Consider the following 25,764-nt stretch of genomic DNA (forward strand, 5'->3'; position numbering starts at 1 on the left):
TTGTAATTTATGACTATTCCCCTTTCTCTTTATAAATACATTGGATGGATGGATGGATGGATGGATGGCTCGCTAGCTAGCTATGGTTACTCTCCAGCAAATTTCAGGGAAAATTCAGCATTATCATTCTCCAGAGATAACAGTTGAATATGGCAGTAGAGTCAATATTTTCTAAGGTGTGATTAGCTGTGATAATACATCTTGGCTGATTTATAGACTTCGAAGCCATTTATTATTTCCTGCCAACTCGATTTTCTCATCTATACAAAAGGATCCTGGTCTCTACAACTCCGTGGGGAATGAGATGAGAAGAAAATAATATATGTTAGTATTCTATAAAAATAAGGTATTTATATTATTTTCCAGCCTGATTCTAATTTCTCTTTTTTACAAATAATAATAGAATAGAGCTTTATTCTGCCTCAAACTTCTCCGCACCCCTCTGACTCCCACTTGAGTAAAAGTTTACATCATTCACCGAGTTTTTTTATGCCAAACTTCAAAGCAATTCTTGACTTCTCCCACTCTGATTATCCACCTTCAATCTGTCAGAAATTTCTATGGCCTCATTCTTAAAAACATTTTCAAATTTCATTCCCTTTTTACTACCACCTGCAATCACTCTAACGATAATAATGATAGCTCATATTTGGTAAGTACTCACTATGTTCCAGGCCCTGCCTATATAATACTCTTAATACTGCTAACGTGAACCTACTTCATTGCCTAACTGGGTTACTGTAATCAGCTCCTAATTGGTCTCCTTTTATGCTTTCATGCTACTCTCTATTGTCCACTTCACATTTACTAGCCAAAGATTTTTTTTTATTTTTTTATGTTCTTAATTATCCCATGATTCTAGGCAAAAACTGCCAGTAGCTCCCCATCTCAGAGTAAAGCCAAAGTCTTCACAATGGCCATGGAGACTGCCTACTGGCACCCCCGTCTCTCCTCCCCTAACTTAGAACCATGCTCTTTAGGATCTAGCCACATGGGCTTCATGATGACCCTCCATAACTCTAAGATCTTTCCCACCAGAAGGCCTTGAACTTGTGATTCCTTTGGCCTACTTCACATGGTGTTATACTTCACTTTATTTAGGTTCTTTACTCCAGTGTTAGGAAACTTTAAGTTAGATACATACTAGATGTAATAACTTTGGAAATTGCATTCTTTCTTATTATTAAATGCTACGTTTGAAAATAGAGATAATTAAAATTGTGGAAACAGCTCAAGTGTCCATCAACTGAAAAATAGATAAAGAAGTGGTATATATGTACAATGGAACATTACTCAGCTGTCAGAAATAATGAAATCTTACATTTGCAATGACATGCGTGAAGCTGGAGAGTTTTTTGCTAAGTAAAATATGTCAGAGAAAGACAAATACAATATGATATCACTCATATGTGGAATTTAAGAAACAAGCAAGGGGGGGAAAAAGAGAGAGAGACACAAACCAAGAAACAGACTCTTCACTATAGAGAACAAACTGCTGGTTACCAGAGGCGTGGAGGGGGCGATGCACTGAATGGGTGATGGGCATTAAGGAGGGCACTTGTCCTAGTGAGCCCTATGTTATATGCAACTGATGAATCACTGAAGTCTACTCCTGAAACTAATATTATACTATATGTTAACTAAGCGGAATTTAAATAAAAACTTAAAAAAGGATGAAAATAGAGGTAACTAACATTTCTTATAATGTTGTTATGAGGACTAGAGATAATATTCATCAAGTACCCAGCACAGAGTGCAGCATGTAGGAGGTAATGAGTAACTAGTAGTTACCATCATGACTAATTTTATCACCCATTTATACATTGTTCTGCAGTCATTTTTAACTACACCTTTTATACATATGCAAATTCATATATGTAATACTCTCACACATGCATGCACGAATATACACATTTATATGTAACATGTGAATTATGCAACACACACATACGTAATGTGTGTGTGTATGGACATACATGCATGCTAGTATATGCACACACACACACAAATACCAGAGAACAATTTTACCCTAGTTTGATGATACATGTTTTAAGGAGAGAGCCCATATGCTAATTCTGTTTCAAAAGACTTTTGTACTCCATTCATTATGAATGATGTATACAAAGTAAAAAATATGTATATTGAAACAAATTCAAACCTAATTTATCCCAGTTAATTTGAAGCATAACTGGAATGGTGTTTAGGCATACAAGTACTTTGGGTTTGTTTTGCTTCCTATTAATAGAATTTAGCTTTGATGACTTGTTTTCTTTTATTTTCTCCTTTGAATTAGATAATTGTCTTAGTTTCATTACATAGAATTTGTTTTCACCAGGTTGGCAAGGTTTACAAATGGAAATTGCTTTGTTATAGATCAAATTATACAAAGGTAGCATTAAATTGGAATTGTGACTGTAGAATTCTGTCTATAGACATAATAGGGAAATCTTTGATGAAAGTGTCAGAAATGTATATTTTGAGCAAATTGAATAGCTACTGTTACTATCAAAAAAGAAGAAAGAAACTCAGGAATGTTTGTCATTTTCATCACAGTAAATAGGTCAGAGGTGATTGACTCTCTTTCTCTAATATCCTCAGTCTTGGCATCTCATAGTTCAGCAATCCAAACATAGCCCTATCCTGTCATTTTTGTCTAAAAACCAAAATGCCAACTCATCTTCCAGTAAGCCATATCCTGGAAGGCTGTCACTTGCTCATAGCTATGTGCCCTCCTCCTTGCTCTCTTCAGTTTATTCATTCATTTGTTCATTCCTTTGTTCATCCAGAAAAATGCACAGTGAGCGTTTTCTGAGTACATGGTAGTTTCTATCCCCCATGGGCACTATAGACTAGCAGTGGAAAAGGTCATTACGACATAACCACGTAGACAAGTACAATGAATGTTATTAAAGTTCTGTGAAGAAGAGCTGCCTCGTATGGCAAGAGGCTGTAATGGATGGTCTTGACCAATCAAAACTTTTTTGCAGAAAATGGATATTGAGCTGAAATGTGCAAGATTTTCGAAGAGAGATTTCTAGAGGCAGGTGGCCCAGCATATGTAAAGTATCTGTGGTTGGAGGGGCTGCAAGAAGGCTAGTAGGTTTTTGTGGTGGGGAGTTGAGGGGGACCATGAGATGAGGCTGGAAAGGTGAGTAGAGTTGAATCTATGTCCATTAGTCCATTAACAAATTTGGTCTTTACCTTAACTCTGATAGGAAGCCATTTAATGATGTACAAGCAGAAGAGTGATCCAGTTTGCCTTTTGAAAACATTACTCTGTTTACAGTGTACAATATGAATTTTAGGAGACTAACATGGATGCAGAGCCATCAGTTCGGAAGCTGTTTCATTAGTCAAGGAGAAACATGAATGTCCCTTGAGAAGTGGGTGATTCAAGAAATATTTAGAAAGTAAAATGGGACAGTGTTAGTGGTTGGTTGAATATGGGCAATGAAGGAGAAGCAGGGATCAAGGATGACTACAGGATTTCTTCTGAATTCTTTTACCACTACCTACCTTCCCTATTTGTTCTATCTTATGTAGTTCATACTCCACTATAAATGTAGTCGGGATCTTAGATATTTCATAGAGCATTTCATTCCTTATATTTACTTTTCTAAACTGTAATTTGGTTCTTCCTTAATTTCAGCATTTCCTCCTCAGCCATCTGGAGTGTAGAGAGTGTTCAATCTTCCATTTACCGTAAACCATGGTTTCCAGAAAACTGTCAACATTCTTGTCCCTCAGTCCAGGTTAATACTCATCAGAGGAGCTTTAGCCTGTTTTGGATTCCCCAACTATAACTGTACTACTTGAATCCTTTCTTTATCCTAGATAGACGCCCTGGCATGTTATTTTTAAATAAAGCGAAAATTTATTTAAATACACATAGTATGAAAAATGGGCTAGATTAAAAAAAAATATTTTCCTCTGACTTCTGTCTTTATGTTCTATTTCCAGAGGAACTGCTAATTTCTTATGTATCTTTCCAGAGACATTCATTAAATACACCAGCATGGGGGCGCCTGGATGGCAACAGGCTGTTAAGCATCTGACTCTTGGTTTCAGCTCGGGTCATGATCTCAGGGTCTTGGGATCGAGCCCGCAATGGTATTCGTGCTCACTGGAAAATATGCTTGAGTTTTTCTCTTCCTCTCCCTCTGCCCCAGTGGCTCATGCTCTCTCTCTCTCCCTCCAAAATGAATAAACAAATCTTAAAACACACACACACACACACACACACCCCAGCATGTGTGTTTTGTTGTGCATGTGTATGTATTCCTCTTTCCACTTGAAAAATATTATCTTTTATTCTATATGCCAAAGTAAATTTCAAAGGTTTAAAATATTTAAATATTTTAAAAAGAAAAAAATGAAATTGTACAGCAATCATACAGTACTAGAAAAAATATGGGAGAATTTTATTTAATATTGGATTGTCAAAAGCCATAAAAGGAAAGATTGACAAATTTGACAGCATGAAAGTACAAAATACAAATTTGCCTGCATGAAAGTACAAAATACAATTTTCCTGAAGTGATTTTGATCTTGAGATTTATGCCTAGATCATACTTCTAGCCCTAGCTCTCTGTCTCATGGTAGTGGCTTTATTTGTGATGTCTTAGAGCCAATTCTCCTTAAATACTCAAAGCCTCTATCAAGTACACTGAAAAACAATAAAATATTAATATATTTTACATTTTCTGACAGCAGAAATAATTCACTGGACTGTCTTCATATTATCCCTGATAGTTGAATTTGAAACTTCAGAAAATGATGATTTTAAATGATCAAGCTCATTACCGTACCTTTTTAAATATGATGCACTAGAAACTCAAGGTATACAAATTGTTCACCACCAAGATGTCAGCAATTTCCTCCAAGTCAGAATCATGAAGGAATATTCATTTTTTTTATTTTTTATTTTTATTTTTTTAAGATTTTATTTATTTGAGAGAGAGAATGAGAGACAGCATGAGAGGGAGGAGGAGCGGAGGGAGAAGCAGACTCCCCGCTGAGCAGAGAGCCCAACACGGGACACGTTCCCAGGACTGCAAGATCCTGACCCAAGCCAAAGGCAGTTGCTTAACCAACTGAGCCACCCAGGCGCCTGGAATATTCATTTTTAAAAAGTACCTTTAGATTTCTTGTTTGAGTGCTTTTCCTGCACAGGATTAGAACTAGTTGAATGTTAGCATGCAATGTTAGCATAGCATTTCTTAATGGTTAAGTATTAAAACTGGGTAATTAAAAAACTGAGGAATAAACCATTCTTTCTGGAAATATCTTTTTGAATGAACATGAGTGGCAATCTAGTGTAAATTTTGTCATGCTGATCAAGGCTGTAGGAAGTGTTCTTTGAATATTTGAATTGCAACTATTTGGAATGAAGAAGATGGAAGCTACCGGAACAGTATTTGAGCCAATCTGCAGTTTGTTCTCAGTCGAGGGCTGAGCCCAGGGCCCAAGAAGCCTATAAGTACAGAAAATGCTGGTTTTTGAACAAGAGCCTTGGCCACACTGCAGTATTAAGCCACTTGGAACTGTGGTGGGCCTTCCTCCTCAAAGCTAAGAGCTTCTGTTCTACCTAGACTCCCTTCCAGGTTTTCCTTGTTTTCTTAACACAAATCCCAATTCCTCTACCTGTTTTCTTTGTCCATTCCATAAGGCTACTGTCATCTATTTTATGGGATTTCTTTCCACGCGTTACCTCCTTTTGTGCTAACAGTAAAGTAGATAACACAGGATCTTCACATTTTCAAGTCTTTGCTGCAAATTACTAAGGGGAAAGATCAAGAGGCTTAAAAAATAACAAATATGAAGGACTTTCAAATGTTTCAGGATCTCCCAAAGCAACTGGTCTTGTTTTTTTGTTGTTGTTGTTGTTTGTTTGTTTTGTACCTACTGCAAAAAGCCAAGAAGAACCATAAGGGTTTTATTTTCTATCCTTATATCCTTTAGAAGGTTTGGCTGCTCCACTGAACTCTCTTGCCACATATATAGAATTGCAAAGTGAGAAAAAGAAAAGTAGCCCTTGGCATCTGGGACCTGGCCTGGTACTGTATCATTTAGGCCTTGGTGTTGCTATGAGCTGGTGGTTCTCCTGTTGAACATAAACAATTTCACAGAGTGTCAACATCAGACAAAGCCACTCTGGAACCATGGATCAAGATAAAAACAAGATCACTTCGTAAGCATGAGTGAACGCAGACAAAACACGACCGTTGTCTTGGCCAAAAAAATAACCAAACATCCCCATATCTTGACTTATAGGAGTGCTTCCAACCTATTATAACTTTAGCCTAGTCTAGTCTTCCCTTTGTTAGGTAAGAATCATTAAGATAGCCAGGGCGCCTGGGTGGCTCAGTTGGTTAAGCGACTGCCTTCGGCTCAGGTCATGATCCTGGAGTCCCGGGATCGAGTCCCGCATCAGGCTCCCTGCTCAGCAGGGAGTCTGCTTCGCCCTCTGACCCTCCCCCCTCTCATGCTCTCTCTATCTCATTCTCTCTCTCAAATAAATAAATAAAATCTTAAAAAAAAAATTCTTTAAAGATAGCCAATCACATAATTATCTCTGCTTCCTGATAGCACCCAATCTGGATCAAAATTCCACTTTCTTTGACCCTCCCCAAAATAACCTACCCAAAGCCCTAATCCTATTAAGTCATTTCCCCTACCCTCACTGAACTATCCCATGGTTCCCCACAGTATTTGTTCTCCATCACTGCAACAAGTAATGAACTCAACTTTATCCAACTACAGTGTGCCCAGTAGTCTCTGACTAGAGGGCAATGGTAAGACAGAGAAAATGGGGTCAAGATTGTAAAGTACCTGTGGGCCATTTTAAGGATGTTGGCTTTTAATTCTGAGTGAGAGGGGATGCCATTGGAGGATTTTATTTTTTTAACTTTTAAAATTGTATATTTTTAAAAAATTTGTGATAGTTTCCAATTCACAGAAATATTGCAATAACACTACAGAATTTATACTTCATCCACATTTGCAGATTATTATCAGTTTACCTATTTGTTTTATATAAATCTTACTTTCAAGTCATTTCAGAGCAAGTTGCAAATACTGTCTCACCCTTTTACCTCTAAATAATGCATTGTCTGTTTCCTAAAATAGAGGATGTTCACTTACATGTATAATCAATTAACACTGATACAGTATTATTATTCAATTTATAGGCCTCATTCAGAGTTTATCAATTGTCCCCAAAATGTCCTTTTATGTAATTTTTGTTTTTTGTCTGGTTCAGGTTCTAATCAAGGATCATACTCTGCATTTAGTTTTTAAGTATCTTTATATTTCTTTAATGTACAGGAATTACTCAGTCTTCTTTGACACTGATATCTTTGAAAAGGAAAGACCTTTTATTTTGTAGAGTATCCCCCAGCTGGTATTTGTTGGTTCCTCCTTATATTTAGTTTCAGTTCATTCAGTTTTGGTGAAAATGCTGTATATTAATTTGTTACCTTTTCTTGAAAACCCATTGATCATATGTTTCTGAATCAATTTCTGAATGATATATCCTGACCCACTGATCATTCTGTCTATATGTAAGTCAGTGCCACACAGTGTTAATTACTATAGCTTTATACAGTTTTTTGAAATCAGATGTTGTATATCTGACACAGTTTTTGCTAATCTAGGTGCTTTGCATTTTCATATACATTTTAGAGTCACTTTGTTAATTTTTACAAAAGTCCTACTGAAATTTTGACTGGGATTATATTGGAATCATAGAAAAATTTGAAGATAATTGAGTTCTTAACAATATTAAGATTTATGATCCATAAGCCTGATATATATCTCCATTTATATAGGGTCTCTTTCCTATCAGTATTTTGTAGTTCTCAGTATAAAGGCCAGATATCATTTTGTTAAATTTATCCCTAGAGTTTTGTGTTTTGAAATGCTCTTTGAAAGGACTTGTTTAAAATTTTAGATTCTAGTTATTTATTTCTAGCATACAGAAATGTAATTGATTTTTGTGTATTGTTGACATATAATCTTGCTAAACTTATTTGTTATTACAAAGAACTTTCTGTAGATTTTTTATTATTGTAAGATGAATGCGTTGAGCACATTTATGCTTTACTTTCTTTGCCTGATAATTCCATCATCTCTTTTGTATCTATATTTGCTTTTATTGGCTATTTTCCCCTGGTTATTGATCACATTTTCCTGCTTCACATACCAGTATTTTTATTTTAAGATTTTATTTATTTATTTGAGAGAGAGTAAGATCACAGAGGGGGAGGGAGAGGGAGAAAAAAACTCACCACTGAGCCTGATGTGGGGCTCGATCCCAGGATCCTGGGATCATGACCTGAGCCAAAGGCAGACGCTGAACCGACTGAGCCACCCAGGCGCCCACAAAGTAGTAATTTTTAATTTGATGCTGGAATTGTGAATTTGTGTTGCTAAGTGTTGAAACTTGGTATATTTCCTTAAAAAGCATTGAACTTTGTTCTAGAGGCACTTAAGTTACTAACAGTTCCGTTTGGTCCTTTGAGGTTTATTTTTAAGTTTTTTTAAAGACAGATAGAAGTCAGCAATTTCTTTGATATTAATATTTTTGAAGTATAGTTAAACATACAATACTATATTATTTTCAGATGACAACAGTGATTTAACAATTAGACACATTACAAAATGCTCATCACAATAACTATAGTTACCATCTGTCATCATATAAAGTTATTACAATATTACTGATTATATTCCCTATGCTGTACTTTTTATCCCTGTGACTTATTTATTTTATAGCTGGAAGTTTGTATTTCTTTGTCACTTTCCTCTTTGCAAATTTCCTCTGTATTTTTTTTTAACTCAGGAAACTTTAGTTTTTAAAGTAATCTAGTGTAAAAACAAGTTGAGGTTAAAAGAATATGTTCAGAGAGTGACTATGTTCAGCTTTGCAGGCCATATGGTCTTGATTGCAACTACTTAACTGCCATTTTAGTGTGAAAGTAACCATAGATAATGTGTAAACAAGTGGGCATGGCTAAGTCCCAATAAAACATTATTTACTTAAACAGATGGTAGGCCAGATATGGTCTTAAGATTATAGGTTGCCAATCCAATCCATGGTCTAGAGTTTACTTCCTTCTAGAGTTACTTTCCCCCATACTAAAGTGTACCCTTCTGGAATTCCTACTGAATGCCTTACGTATTCACCAAGGACTATACATTCTGGCTGATAGAAACTCAAAGATATGTGGCCCTCTGTGACCTCTGGTAATTTTTCAGCATATAGCTCCTAGTTATTCTCTTAGAAATTGTTCTCAGTTTCTCTTTCTGGATTTTATCCTACAAATATAAAAACTAGAATTCAGACAAAGACTTAAGCATATCTCTGGATCTCCTTCTCTGTATAGCACCCTTTCCTCCACCACCCAGCATTGGAAATTCTAGCTGTCCCAGACTGTTTCCTCAACTATGTGTAACCCCATTTTTTGCTGTGCTGACCCTATTGGAGTTATAGTCCAGAAGTGCCTCCATGCAGAAATCTAGGGGTGATCATAGGGTGTGCCTTTTTTCATTTCTCTAAGGGATCCCAAGCTTATATTTCCTGATGTTCAGTGTTTAAAACACTTGTTGTATATACTTTGCCCAAGTTTCTAGTTGTTTATTGCTGACGGATAATTCATACTTTATTACTTTTTCTTACTGTGTATATGCTGGGAGCAAACGTCTTCTTATTACTTACCTTGATATTCAAATTGTCTCTGATTTGGCCAGTAAGTTTCTCTAATAGCTGCCTCCTTGAGCCTTTCATCATAAAAATCATTCATGCTATAAATTTTTGAGCACTTTATTATTTTCTGGTACAAAAAAAAATCTAGGTTCATCTTGAATTTTTTTGTTCTTAGCTCCAGACTATTTTCTCAAGGGGTCCTGGCTCCTTTTAATGGGGAATAGTATTTAAATAGAGTTTGGGATAGAGGAGTGACATTCAATTATGTTAAAATGTCACATGGTTCTATTTTGTTTAATGGACCATAAGGGTCAGGGGTAAGGCACAGAGATCAGAAAGGAAAGTATTGTAAGAAAATCACACAAAATGATAGTCACTTAGACCAAAATAGTAACAGTGAAAAATTATATATGTTATGGAATGAAAAGTTTTATACACACACACACAAACACAGACACATATATGTGTTTTTATATATAACATCCAAACCAAATTTTGAATGGAGGCCCACCTTGTAACTGAGGATTGGCCCACCTTGGGCCAAAATTTGGTTTGGATGTTAAGACTGACAGTACCGATTGTACACTAAAAGTGTTGAAAATATCTATTACTCACATAATGAGGCCTTCTGGGACATCAGGGTAGCTCCAAGGCATGTCCAAAAGTAGTTTTAGAGAGCAAGGAAAGGAAACTGATTTAGAGTTTTCTGGTGGTTGGAGGGTGGGACTGGGGTGAGAATTTCTGTGCACAGATAAGGGCATGCTTGGTTCGAAACTCCTGCCACTAAGGGGAGCACCTGGGCTAGCTTCCTAGGTTTCCAGATGTTGGACACAAAGGAAGCACTGTCAGCAATCAACTCAAACACCAAAAAGTGGAGTCAGACCCTACTACATAGACAAGATTTGTTTTTCCTCCGAGTAACTGGAGTTATAGAGTTGCCATAAACACAGTTGAGGAAGGCTGTTCACTGGAAAAGTTTGGAGGCAAAGAATCAGTTTGCATTTCAGCAAGTTAAGCTTCAGATGTCTCTAAGATTTATTTACATTGGAGGTTTTTTACTTTCATAATTTGTTCTTTTTTGTAAAAATAAACTGCCCACTAAGAAGGTCTCTGCCTAATTTGAATAATATATTTTTATTAAAAATCAAAGTTACATAATTCCATAAAAGCTTTAGTACCCGAATCGCTTAAAGATATGCACCCTCCCTCTTAGTAGCTGATTTCTTTGGACAAAACAACAGACATGGAAAATAATTTGGAAATAGGTAAATAACATTAGTTGATGATTTTCCTTGATATTTACCAAAAAAAGTGTTTTATGGGTAGGACACATGATAGCAGTGAAATTGTCTTTATTAGTGTGAAGGGCTTTCTGTTCAAAATAATCTTATGTAATATTTAAATTATTGCGTTTTTTAAATTGTGTAGCTATTTATGTTTTAGAAATTTAAAAATTATTATTCTAAAATATTGGCTATGTCAGTTGTGTAATATATGCCAATATATTATCTGTGATGTGTTTCCATTTAGAAACATGTTCAAATTACTTTCTTGTTTGTTTTAAAAGAATTAAATTTTAGCTTGATTCAGTCTCTTTGGAGAAAAGCATCTTAAGAACCAGTTTTGTTTTTACTCCCCAAACAAATTGGAATTGGCAGAATCAATACAAATGCCAACTTGTGTAAAATTAAATGATCTAGTAATTTCGCAGGCTCTCAACAGCCCCATGAGAAGTAATGCATCTGGTAGTCAACACTACCATTTTAGTTCATTGGTGGTCTGGTCTTGTGGTAGTTGACCTGGATCATTGCTCTTCTTTTCAAGTCAATAGATTTAAAAAATAGTTCAGAAGACAATAGACCTAGGTCCAAATTGTATCTCTGCTCTTGAAAAATCACCAAGTCATTTAACATCTATAATCCTCGTTTATTTTTCATCTATAAATGAAGGTTAATGTATGTGCTCTCCATTTTTATGTAGCTCAGAAATGCTTTAATGTTATGATTCTGAGTCAAGCTCTGTGATTGAAACATTAAAGGCCTTTTGTGTTACCCCGAATCTGCTAAAACTGAACTGGACAGCTAAATAAAAATAGTTTAATCCCACGCTGCAAGAAAGGAAAATGTTAGCAATTAACCCAGACAAGAAAGTTTTGTTAGAGGCAGAATGCATGGTTGAAACTTATTTTCAAAGGCTTTGCAAGTGTAAAGGGCATTTAATTAGGCAATTTTGAACAAACAGTCCAGAAACAGCTTAGCACGCAAAATGGCTAGAAGCCTTCAGAACACTACTCTTCTCCCCAGTGGTTTCTACATGGCATCCCATCCATTTCCTCCCACTTCCTCCCTCTTAGCCATCTATTTTCTAAAATGTAGGACTGATCCAGGACATGAAAGCTTCTTTATGAGATTTTATCAGCACTTTTCAGCTCCCAGAACACCTTCTAGTGAATCCCTGAATCACCCCCAGCTCTAATCCACACTAGTCCTCAGCTACCAGACAACCCCAGGCCTTGGAAGCTACCACGTAGAAATAAAACAGGGAGGCATTATCAGTTTCCGTATGTACCAGATGGGGAAGACAGGAAGGAAGAGAATTTCCGGTACTGTCGTGTCACGGAGCAACTGGGGAGTGGATATCCTAAGGTGGATCTTTGAATGAATTTTTCTACTAAAATATTGTTACCCTGGTGTTACACCCTATTGTAATATTGGAGCAGGATAATAATAATACCTTAAATGTGCATATTGAACTGCTTTGTCATTTCCAGAGCACTGTATTTCACTCATTCATGTATTTGACTAATATTTCCTGATCATTTACTAATGTCCAGGCTCTGCTCTAGGCACTGGGGATATCAACAATAGTCTCTTTAATTAGCTTAACTTCTGTAGGTTGTACTATTTTTTTTTCTCTTTTTAGATAAACTAAACTCGTCAAGGGTAGGATGATCCAAGTCTCATAGCTGAGAAGGATCAATACCAGCGTTCAAACTCAGGTCTTCAAAAACACTGCTCTTATTTTAAGCTTTCTGGGGGGGGGGGGGATCAGCGAAAAATAAAACTTTATTGTTGACATTTCTTTGTAGGGAAATTGTTTCTAAAATTCTAAACAATTGACAGATATAAATGCATTTTGGAGAAAAATCTGTTAGAAAGTTGAATATTACTTATATGTTCATATCCCTACTTCTGTGGAAATACTATATATATATATATTTGGTTTCTGATAAATATTAAAATGCATGGGTGGTAATGGAATGTACTTCCAAATACACCATAGTACATAAGCTCTTAGCACCCTAAAGATTTTGTTTCAGTATAAAAAATGGGAAGCCTCACTGGCTTTCAGATCTAATTTATATTCTTGAACTTAGCTTACAGGAAATGCTGTATTTGAAGAGTCTTGGGGTACTTTCCTAGATCAATAAAATGATACTTGATTTTTTTTTCATTTTGAATAATCCTTGTGAGTGATCTATTGGCCAGAACCCTGGAGGGGATCAGGAGAGAAAGATGGGGATCAGATAACTCATACTCCTAAGAACACCATGTTTCTTAATATGTTAAAGTGAATCTACTCTTACTAGCTTTTAAGCTTAGTGATGTGTTAGTAGTGTTTCCTCATCTTCATTTATTTTCTGTTTTCTAGGTTCCTGCCCTCCTGGCTATTGGGACTGTCAGAATGGCAAATGTTATAAACCAGAGCAAAGCTGTAATTTTGTAGATGACTGTGGAGATGGTACGGATGAAAATGAATGTGGTACCTCCTGTACTTTTGAGAAAGGCTGGTGTGGCTGGCAAAACTCCCTGGCTGATAACTTTGATTGGGCTTTGGGAGTTGGCTCTCATCAGAGCCTAAGACCTCCCAAAGACCACACACTTGGAAACAAAAATGGTAGGTTATGAGGCTTTTCTCATATTTACAGTGAGCATCTTATTGTCTTCCCTGACAGCAACTGGAGAGCTCTGGTGAGACTACCATGGGGCCATGGCGAGCGAGTCAAATATCTGATGAGTATATTTGTCTCCTAGGGCTGCCATCACAAAGTACTGGAAATGTAAACTATAGACATTATCTCACAGTTCTAGAAGCTAGATGGGAGAAATCAAGGTGTCAGTGGAACTGGTTCCTTTTCAGGGCTGTGAGGGAGAATCACCTGTTCTGTGCCTCTCTCCCAGCTTCTGGTAGTCTCACACATTACTTGGCTTATAGATGGTGTTCTCCTTTGTCTTTACATTGTCTTCCCTCTATGCACGTTTGTCTCTGTGTCCAAATTTACCCTTTTCATTACCACACAGTCTTCATGTGGATGAGGGCCCACTCTGATGATTTCATTTTAATTTGGTCATCCACAAAGGCCCTATTTCCAAATAAAGTCACTTCCACAGGGACTGGAAATAGGACTTCACCATCTTTGGGGAGGGGCATAATTCAACACATAACAGGGAGTAACCAAATTTTAATATTGTTCTGGTAATTGTAGATGGATGATAATGTATGCTGCCTTCGGGCACCTTTCCTAAATGACCCGTGTTTATAATTAATAACCCTGAATTCTGCCACTCATTGGATCGTTAGCACGTCATATAGCTTTTCAGATTCTCAAATTTCTCATCCGCAGGTGGAGAGAGCCCAGTTTTCCCTGTGTACCAAGCAGGGATTAGAGAAATGAGATGATACGTATGAAGGGAAAGCAGGTTTGGAAGCTGTAGAGGGTAACATGCAGATAACTGTAAAGTCACACGTGTCATACGTGTTGGCAATGCCTCGTTTTTGCAGTGAGTAGATGGTCAAAGGACAAAGGATGTTAGCAGAATAAAGGACCCTGAATTCCTGGAAGCTACAGAATAGGAAAGAAGGTGTCTAAGTGTAACAACTCCTCAGGCCTCTGATACAACAAAACCCTCCAAGCCAAACTGACCACACCAGAGAAATCAAGGTCTGAGCTCCATGCAGACACTCGGCTGTACATTGATAAAATGTTTTGAGTATTTGGATACATAAATATAAAACTCATTATCTTCCATGTTACATATTAAGATTCTCAGCATTTTATTTGTGCACTCAGTAGATGACTGAATTTTTGGAAGTACGTTGTAATGCCTTTATTTATTTTTCATAGGTAATATCTTTGCATTGTTTTACAAGAACTGGAAAGTATAGGGAGCCCATTAAATGATTTCTATAACTATCTTGTTGATTCAGTGCCATAAATATCCTGTCACATCAGTTGATCTGCCTACTGTGAAGTACTCTGCTCAAAGCACAGACAGTTGGAAATTGTTCTGTCAGTGAGCTAGAAGCAAGGCTATTTGACTTTCTTTCTGTTTCAAATGGAAATGCCTTTGACAGCTCATATCCTATGAAATATAATTAAAAACCCTAACTAAGATGGAAAAGCTAAAAGGATCCCCTCATTGTTGTTTCTGTCCCATCTGAACGCTGTCCTTCTTCCTAGGGCACTTCCTGTATCTGGAGGCTACTCCGGTGGGCCTTCAGGGTGAAGAAGCACACCTCAAGAGTGCCGTGTGGCAAGAATCCAGCGCTGCCTGCACCCTAAGCTTCTGGTATTTCATATCTGCAAAAGCCACGGGGTCCATTCAGATCCTCATTAAGGTAGGATCTTCGTCTGTGATCCCTCTGAGCTTAGCGAAGATTCCTACAGGCAGCCCACGGCCAAAGAGAGTTTTCACAATTAGTCTAACTTGGCCAGAGAAAGCTTCCTTTTATCGTGGGGAGCTTCTACTTGGGGTTCAAATGCTCTGTGGGGTTTGATAAGCAGGGCATGGGAGCGAGCTTTGAGCTCAACATCATACCCTGTGGTTATGACTGAATCCCAGATATTCTTTTTATGATAACATTTAGTTGAAGACTCATAAATTTCTTCTTGGTGTCTCGACATTTCCTTGCCTATCCTTTTCAGTAAAAGAAAATAGATTATTTGTACATCTGAAGGGAGAGCAACTATCCATTTTAACTCCTGTGTGAGCAATCACAAAGGGAACTAATATTAGACATTTGGGTTCTAACCACACCGTGCCAAGGACTGAACCGCTCAGAAGAATGATCAAGGTGTGATTACATTGAACTACTTATTAACTATGACACCATAATGCATTTTCTTAGTGAGGATTAATTGGATGTTTCTGTCAGGGCTTTAATTTAGTATAACAAAGTGACAGTGTTCAGGGAACAAAATAACAAAGTATATGTTAATATTAATAAGATTTGGTTCATATACCTCTGCTCTTTGGCAAGTTAAAGTGGCAGCAAAAAGGAGATGAGTGTGTGTTTGTGTGTGTTCATTTCAAGAATCTAGTGAGAATTCTGAGAAAGCTGACTTTAAAAACATGCTCTAGAGGCCACTGCTGTTTTATCACACACGAGCTTTGCTGGAGTGCCCTGGCACCGTTGGAGAACATCTGACTAGAATACCAAAGGGCTCCAATGTGTGAAGAGCTCATGGCTATAGTCTGTGTTTTATCTGAAACCTGAGGTAACTTTATAAGTTCGTATTCTTCTATAATCAGAAATGCCTGCCTGATAAAATACATGCAGCAAATACTGCAGTGAGCTATGCTTATATTTAAATAGAGAAGCTTAAATGTAATGCTGAAAGTTCTCACAAGAGTCTTTTGCTTGTACCCTACTGAACGGGATGCTTGGTTACACAGCGAAGGATTTCGCACCTGAAGGATTTTGCACCACTTTGTGGGTTTTGCTGTTAGTATTTGCTTCCCTCATGTTCACCTTTAATATCTCTTACATTATAGTAACAAACGTTTACCATGAAATGTGAAGTTAAGCTGTTTTGCTCTATAAGTCTTCCTGTGAAGTTAGGTTGAACTCCTGTGGTTCCTCCAACTGATTCCTATGTGCATTTAACAGCATTTTTAAACAACTATCTTCCTACCATATTTTTTAAAACACAGTAACACTTGTTACAAAACAAAAAAGTATGCTTATTCTCCTTTACTGACATTTTTTGCAAAGAGAGATCTTTCATCGCGTATATTGATTTACATTCAGGAATTTTAGGGCAATCATTTTATTTTGGTAATTAATATGATACATATTTTTGATCATTATTACAAAGTACTTCTTAGGCTGCTCTCTGTGTGGAACCATGCTGGATTTTAACCTGCTCATTAGGCTGAAAGCATCCTAGCCAGATGGCAAACACAATAGGGGCAGGGATTCTGTCTTTTCTTTCTTTCTTTACTTCTCTCTTTTGAAATGGTCTCAATTTATGCATGTGTTGCCTCCGGCTCAGTCTCCCCTGTCTATTCTCAGGAATGTCTCCTTCTGTGTTTCCCTCTTTTGCCTCCATACCAAACCTAACACAATGTGGCAGATTCAGCTTTTCACAAAACTTTCCTTGACCACTTTTGCCCACCATGATGACTCCTTCTCAGAGTGTCCCTCACAGCTCCAGAAATTCTTCTTTCTCACTAAAGGTTCAACTATATTTATTCGATTTCAACAGGTAGGTCATAAAATCTTGAGAGCAAGATCTTGAAGTTTTAATCTTAATGTCCCTCTGAGTTCTTCAGAGAAGGGATTGCAGAAAAGGATAGGTATCCTTCTAGAGCCCACTCCCAGCCTCAAGGCACCCCTTTTTGGGACAGTCCTTATGAAGGGATGACTGTTATGGGTTACATGCATGACAATAAATTCTAGTCTGGGAAAGGTGGTGTCGTTCAAGATGGCAGTGTAGGAAGACCCTAAACACAACTCCTTCCTTGGACACAACAAATTCATAGCTATGTATGTAATAGTTTTCCTCTGTAAACAAACAAACAAAAAAATCCCTGAGAACTAGATGGCTAGCATTTCCACAACAAAAGACAACAGAGACACTTTGAGAAGGACAGGAGAGGTAGAGACATGTCCTCCCTGGGACCCTATCCCAGATGCAGTGACCCCACAATTGGGAGGGATCCCCCAAATTTAGAATTCTCCCTCAAGGAGTAAAGGGCTTGTTCCCCACATCAGGCACCCTGACCTTGAGGGCTAGCACCAGAAAGATGAGCCTGCCAAATGCCTATTTTAAAAATAAATGGGGATGAAGACCAGGAGAATCATTGAACTATAAGGAACATATACCCGACTCTAAAAGGGCTCACATGCAAACCCACTCACGCTGAGATCTAACACAAGAGGAACAGACTGAAAAGTACCTAGACCAGCAAGGGAGATCCACTTACTACTTTTAAAATGACTGCCAGGGAGGCAGGACCCCATGAGGACTTTATCCAGGGATGGAAGTACTGGTGCATGCCATTCTTGCCATTCATCCTAACTTCCTGGTGATGCAACAAATGGGTGCCATTTTTGGTGCCCTCCCTCTAGCTAACACGTGGAGGGCATGGTCGGCCCTCCCCACGCATAAGCAGGCTGGGGGACACACCCCTCGTTCCACTCACCCTGTGCATTATTGGAGCTACAACAAGGCAGATGAATGCCCTGAACCCCACGCACCCTGTGCACAACTGGGATGGTTAAGTGATGTGAGCCCCGATCTCCCTGCACAGCAGCTGTGGCCCTATCGGAGTCAGCATACTCATGCAGCCATAGAGCGCCTGGTTCTAGTGGCCAGGGAAGATGGTGCTTCTGAATCACATGGAAAACTCCTACACAAGACCACCCTTTCAAGACTGAGGGGGTAGCCATTTCACCTAATATATAGAGAGAAACAGAGAGAGGCAAAATGAGGAGAGAGAGGAATTTATTCCAAACCAAACAACAAGGAAAATCCTCAGAGAAAGACCTTAATGAAACTGAGATAAGCAACAAACTTAATAAAGAATTCATAGTAATGGCCGTAAAGATGCTCACTGATCTTGGGAGAAGAACAGATGAACACAGCAAGAACTTCAACAAAGTGACAGAAAAAAAAAAAGAAAAAAACAAAACAAAACAAAACAAAAAAAAGCCAAAGTGACAGAAAATAGAAAGAAAATACCAAGCAGAGGTTAAAACTACACGGAGAAATACACTATAGGGTTTCAGCAATAGAATGGATGGAACAGAAGCATGAATCAGTGAACCAGAAGCACAGCAATGGAAAACACCCAATCACAGCAGGAAAACTAAAGCAAAAAAGAATTTTAAGAAGACAGGATGCCTTAAGGGACCTCCAGGACAGTATCAAGCAGAATAGCATTTTCATTATAGGAGTCCCAGAAGGAGGAGAAAGAGAAAGGGCTAGAAAAATTCTCAAAGAAATAATGGCAGAAAACTTTTCCTAATTCCGGGAAGGAAAACAAATATCCAAGTCCAGAAAACCCAGAGAGTTCCAAATAAGGTGAACCCAACGGTGTCTGGGTGGCTCATTCAGTTGAGCGGCCAGCTGTTGGTTTTGGCTCAGGTCGTGATCTCATGGGTTGTGGAATCGAGCCCCACATCGGGCTCCATGCTCAGCGGAAAGACTACTTAAAGATTCTCTCCCTCTGCCCCTCCCTCTGCTCTCTCTCTCTCAGTCTCTCAAATAAATAAATAAATCTTTTTGAAAAAGAGAAAAGATGAACCCAAAGAGAAACACACCGATACACATTATAATTAAAATGGTAAAAATTAATAATAAAGAGAAGAAATTAAAAGCAAGAGAAAAGCAACCCACTGTATAAAAGGGAACCATTATAAAGCTCACTGTATAAAAGAGAACCATTATAAGGCTATCAGCAGGTTTCTCAGCAGGAACTTTACAGGTCAGAAGGGCATGCATGGCATGATATATTATTCGAAGTGCTGAAGGGGAAAAAATCCCAACCAAGTATTCTCTACCTGGCAAGCTTATCATTCAGAATTGAAGAAGAGATTAAGAGTTTTCCAGGAAGGGCGCCTGGGTGGCTCAGATGGTTAAGCGTCTGCCTTCAGCTCAGGTCATGATCCCAGGGTCCTGGGATCGAGTCCCGCATCGGGCTCCTTGCTCAGCAGGGAGCCTGCTTCTCCCTATCCCTCTGCCTCTCCCTCTGCTTGTTCTCTCTCTGTCTCTCTCACAAATGAATAAATAAAAAATCTTTAAAAAAAAAAAAAAAAAAGAGTTTTCCAGGAAGCAGAAGCTAAAGTAGTTCATCACCACTGAACCTGACCATAAAAGGAATGTCACAGAGGTACAGGTCTGTGATTCAACAGTCTTACACTGTACCTCTGAAACAAATAATACATTATATGTTTAAAAAAAAAAGAAGAAGAAGAAGATAGCAGGAAGGGAAAAATGAAGGGGGGGAAATCGGAGGGGGAGATGAACCATGAGAGACTATGGACTCTGAGAAACAAACAGGGTTCTAGAGGGGAGGGGGAGGGGGGATGGGTTAGCCTGGTGATGGGTATTAAAGAGGGCAAGTACTGAATGGAGCACTGGGTGTTATACACAAACAGTAAATCATGGAACACTACATCCAAAAAAAAAAAAAAAAAGGAATGTTAAAGGGGGTTTTCTAAGCTAAAAAGAAAAAGACACAAATACTAGTAGGAAAACATATGAAAGCTAAAAATCGAACTGGAAAAGACAAGTAATCAAGGTAGTGGTTCAACAACTTACAAAGCGAGTATGAAGGGTAAAAGACAAAAGTAGTAAAATTAATTAAAACTACAGTAATTAGTTAAGGGATAAATAAAATAAAAAAGATGTAAAATGTGTTACCAAAAATATAAAATGCACAGGAGGGTAGTAAAAATATAAAGCTTTAGAATATGTTCAGAATTAACTTACTGTCAACTTAAAGGAGACTGTTATATATGTGTTATATGTGAACCTCACAGTAACCACAAAGAAAAAACTTACAGTTAAGAACACAAAGGTAAAAGACAAAGGAATCTCAATATAAAGAAAACAAACACAAAGGAACAAACCAAGAAAAGAACAGAGATGAACAACAAAAACAGCCAGAAAACAATTAACAAGATGACAGTAAGTACATACTTATCAATAATTACTTTAGGTGTAAATGAACTATTCTTCAATCAAAAGATATGGGGTGGCTAAATGGATAAGAAAAACAAGATTCTTCTATATGCTGCCTTATCAAAACCTCAGTGAGCTATCACCTCATACCTGTCAGAATGGCTTTTATCAAAAACACAAGAAATAACAAGTGTTGGTGAGGATGTGGGAACCCTCCACGGTTGGTGGGAATGCAAACTGGTGCAGCCACTGTGGAAAACAGTAAAATTTTCCCCAAAAAATTAAAAATCGAACTACCATCTGATCCAGCAATTCCACTTACGGGTATTTACACAACGAAAGCAAAAATACTGATTGGAAAATAAATATGCATGCCCACGTTTATCGCAGCATTATTTACAGTAGCCAAGATACGGAAGTAACCTAAATGTCCGTCCATAGATAAATGTTAAAGAAGATGTGGTATATTTATATAACAGAATATTGTTCAGCCATAAAAAAAGAATGGAATCTTGCCATTTGCAACAACACAGATGCTCCTTGAGGGCATTGTGCTAAGTGAATAAGTCAGAGAAAGACAAGTACCATATGATTTCACTTATGTGTAGAATCTAAAAAAGCAAATGAACAAAACAAAACAGAAAGACAGACTCATAGAATACAGACAACAAACCAGTGATTGCCAGAGGGGAGGGGGTCAGGGGACAGTTGAAATAGGCAAAGGGGATTAAGAGGTACAAACTTCCAGTTATAAAATAAATAACTCATATGGGCATGTAATGCACAGTATAGGGAATATAGTCAATAACATTGTAGTAAGTTTGTATACTAACGGATGGTAACTAGCCCTCTCCAGGTGATCATTTCATAATATGTAAACATATTGAATCATTATGCTATACACCTGAAACTAATATATATCAATTATAATTCAATAAAAAGTCTGATCTGGAAAATTTGTAATCTTAACTCTGAAATATATACATGCAGTCAGATGCAAAAGGCATGTAATCATTGAGCAGTAATTTAATGACAATGTAGTTTTAAAGGGTAGTGTTGATTACACATCACAACCACAATAGTAGATACATTCATTGAACCCCAACTATATAACATTTATTGCACATCAACATTTAATACTATTTCATGTAATTCTTAGCACAACCCTCTGTGTTAAAGAATGCAAGCCCCATTTCACTGAAGGGCAGGTAAAGGGGTCTCATAGAAATAACCTAACCATCCTGTATGCGATATAACCAGTCAGTGACAGACTGGGACTTTGAATCCAGGTATGTTTACATCCAGAACTTATGTTTTTATCCTCACCCCTATTCCCAAGAGTTTTTCACTGATACTAATGAGTTCTGCTTTTTTAATGAAATGCAGATTCTATTTTAGTGCCATCCATTTTCACTGGGTAAAATCATGGAATATTTTCTTTTTTAGGAATACAAAACCAGTAATAGTTCCTAGCATGGATATGTATGACTCTTAAACTACTCCTGTAATAAAGGAGAGAATTTAGGGAAATACCAGGAAAGCAAAACTATTTGTTTAGGAAGCATTTTGTAAAGAACAGTACAATTTTACATATTCTATGTATTATATTTTTCTTCTATATTTCTTGCTTATAGTCACATGAGAAGTAATTTTCACTACAGTGATGTATCTGGAATACATGTAATCTTTGTGTCTTGAAGTGATGGGTAAACTACAAGAAGATGGAAAAGTATTTTATTGAGAAATTAACTTATTTTTCTTTCCTTTGAGTTTGCTTTAGTTATATGTGTAAAAAAACATACATACAATAAAATGAATTTTTCAAGAGAAATAACTTTTTAAAATATAACTAATTTTTAAAATAAAATCGAATAGTTTACCACATAGAAAGATATAGCTATCACTCATTTTTTGGGCCAAACCACTTTGTGAGTAGGATTTGGTCCATGGGAACTGGTTGTGATCTCTGTGATTTCATTGCCTTTGTTTATGGTGAGTCAATAAAAACTCAGAGGGACTTAAGTTCAAGGCTATAAGTAAGTGGATGATGTAGGACTTGAACTCAGTTGATTAAAAAATTAAGATTAAAATGTTACATAATCAGTTTTGTTTCTGTCTTTCTATGGAGGAAAATTGGATGTTGATAATTTAAACTAAAATACATTGGTTGGGTCTTTTCCTGAATTTATTAATTCCTTTTTTTTAAATAGTATACTCATTCTTGATAACATTTGTCATTTTTACTTACCTTTCACTTACCTTTTAATCATTTGCATTCAGTATTAAATTTCTCATTAAACTTAAATGTATTGCTTTTCAGACCATCTAAGATTTAAAACAAAAAATTAGACAAGTGCTCAGGTAGAACAAAGTTGTACTACATAAAAGTCAACTTGGTTTTATAATTATGTTTAATTCTACCTATTTTTCTAGTAACTTGTGATGGGGTTAATTAACGATGAGTAATATGTAGACTTTAATACATGAGGAAGAATTTTAGAAGGGTTTTTAAATTTACTTGTGCTTGACAATTTGTTTTTGTGGGTAAAAGTCTGTCTAGCCTCATCAGGAAACAAAAGACTTTTGCATCTTTTCAGCTAGCCATTTGAATAAAATTCAGGAACACCTGCTACCTGAAGAGCATTATCATGTTTTGGAACTACTCCATCTGTAATAAACTGTTGATATTTTAATCAAGATGACTGTGTGCTGTAGGGAATTTTAATATATTTGACTGAAGGCATTCAGGGCTGTTATACTGTTACGATAGAAAAAAAGCCAGAAGTAGAGAAAAATAATGTATTTCAGGAGAGTCCTCCTGATTATAGCAACCTAGTTATGCTGAAAGACCATTACTAAATTAGTTCATTGTTTTATCTTGCTTAGTGGTTCAGAGAATTTGAGAGCAGATGGGGTTGCCCGTAATTTGTTTAATCTAAACTATTCATTTACAGATGAAGGAGCTAAGATTAGGAGGTTATATTTCTTGCCCCAGCTCAGATGGCATTTTAAGAAAAAGAATACAAACCCAGTTTTTTTTTTTTTTTTTTTTTTTGATTTCTCATTTAGAGCTGTGATATTTGTCTACCTGGAAATTCTATCTGAAGATCCTATTCAGTATGGAAATACAGATTTTGTTCACTAGGCAGTGAGAAATGTCAAATCAACAAATGAAAGGCCAGATTCCTTTGCCCATTTAGAAGACGGTGATCGTCCTGGCTCTGCTTTTATCCTCAGTCTAGTGAACAATGAACCTCAGTTGTGTGTAAGGGTTAACCAACAAGAGTGAACCTTCCCATCCTTCCTAAGTCACCAAGACAGACACCATCCCCTACACACATGCTCACACATCCTCAGTCCTCATCTGAGGAGATTTACAATGAATTGCTAACACTACGGGTATGCAACTTTTGGAATGTGTCAGATACATTTTCGGGTTTAGGCGTATTTTGATCTCTTCAGCCTACTGAACATCTGATATTATTTTAGTCATCTTGGCATTTTATTCGTTATTTCAGAGAAAAGAATGTAGGGAACATGGATGGAGAGGATACGTAGAATCTGGATATAGAAAATTGATTTCTCAAAGACTGTTTTATAGATTTTAGACTGTAAATCCATTAAGCTAAGTCTTTAGTGCCAAACTTCACTTATTTTTCCAGAATTGTTTCAGCATGTTAGCAATTCCATCTACATAATTTTGGCTATATTCTATTATTGACCCAGACCAAACTGAGGAGAAAACAGTTTGATTTTTGCATTTTAAGCTCTAGCACACAAGATATCAGCACCTCCGGAGTTTTATTAAATCAGTTGCCACAAGCTCACCGTGCCCTGATTTAGGTAAAATCAATGTTCCTTTTTATCATCTTGGAGAACGTGGCAATATTTGTTCCAGGCTTATTTCTTTTTTTTTTTTTTTTTTTTTTTAAAGATTTTTTATGTATTTATTTGACAGAGAGAGACACAGCGAGAGAGTGAACAGAAGCAGGGGGAGTGGGAGAGGCAGAAGCAGGCTTCCCGCTGAGCAGAGAGCCCGATGTGGGGCTCGATCCCAGGACCTTGGGACCATGACCTGAGCCGAAGGCAGACACTTAACGACTGAGCCACCCAGGCGCCCCAGGCTTATTTCTGACTGAGATTTTTCTAAAGTTCTTGCTTCCCCCTGCCCCCCGCCCCCCCACATCATTTACCTTTTTCCAATGCCTCACATGCTACCCACGAGAGCTCTTGAGCAGTCAGTGTCCCTGGAGTCCCTCGTGTCCTGAAGAGACGGTTTCTGTTAAGATGCTAACAGTTTGGCTTAATTGATTCCAGTAGTTTCGCTTTCAAGAGAATCATATGGCCAATTCTAAAGAATAGTATTTTCATACCCTTTCTGCTATTTCCCTTCCATTTCTCTTCCCACTACTGCTGCCACTTTTGTGATCAGTTCCAAGTCATGAACAGATTCCCTTTTTCTGTATGATGTGCTAATTCTTTTACATTTGTTAACTCACTTAATCTTCAGAATAAATTTGCGAGGTAGATATTTTGTTCTAATTTTTCAGGCCACAAAATTGAGACCCAGGTCACATAAATGGTAAATGGTATAATCAGCATTAAAGGCCAATTCTAACTCCAGAATCCATCCTCCAAGCCACTGCATTCAACTTCTGCTATTAGAATTTAAAACATTCTCATATCCAGGAAGCAGTGATATTACTGACCATCCGTGTTTTTCAGTGGCTCTGATCCACATATGTTAGAGAGGGGAATGATTACTTTGTGTTCAACAACTGTTACAGTTTTATTTGTTTTCTAACTTAGCATGTCAACAGCTTGTAACAGTAATTACATATGTATCTAAATCATTCTGCCTCACATCTAACATAATTCAAAAATTTCAAAACCATATTTAATAGCTGCATTCTAATGTTAGTGAGGAAAGAATGAATTAGAAACAATGTAATTTGATTTTTATTAAGAGCAAAGCTAACTAGATAAAACCTCTTAGTTATATTAATTTTTGTTCAAATGTGAAATCTTTAACACCTTTGCAAACATCTAGTCTTTGGGAATCTTCCTCTCTCTTGGCTTTGTAGTATGATCAGACTTGGTCAATAACAACTTTTCCCTCTGAAAACAGAGACCACTGAGCCACCTA

At 37.2% G+C, this 25,764-nt stretch overlaps 1 protein-coding gene across 1 annotated transcript in view; it reads left to right on the plus strand.

Moving 5' to 3' along the window:
* The window catches only part of MALRD1 (MAM and LDL receptor class A domain containing 1), an 806,170-nt gene that overhangs the window by 474,450 nt on the left and 305,956 nt on the right, over positions 1–25,764 (plus strand). The window contains exons 28-29 of the mRNA XM_078074136.1: positions 13,358–13,603; positions 15,168–15,325. Coding sequence (XP_077930262.1) covers positions 13,358–13,603; positions 15,168–15,325 — 404 coding nt within the window. The remainder of the gene's footprint in view (positions 1–13,357; positions 13,604–15,167; positions 15,326–25,764) is intronic.

This window comes from Halichoerus grypus, chromosome 6 (assembly GCF_964656455.1).
Source record: "Halichoerus grypus chromosome 6, mHalGry1.hap1.1, whole genome shotgun sequence".
Classification (NCBI taxonomy): domain Eukaryota; kingdom Metazoa; phylum Chordata; class Mammalia; order Carnivora; family Phocidae; genus Halichoerus; species Halichoerus grypus.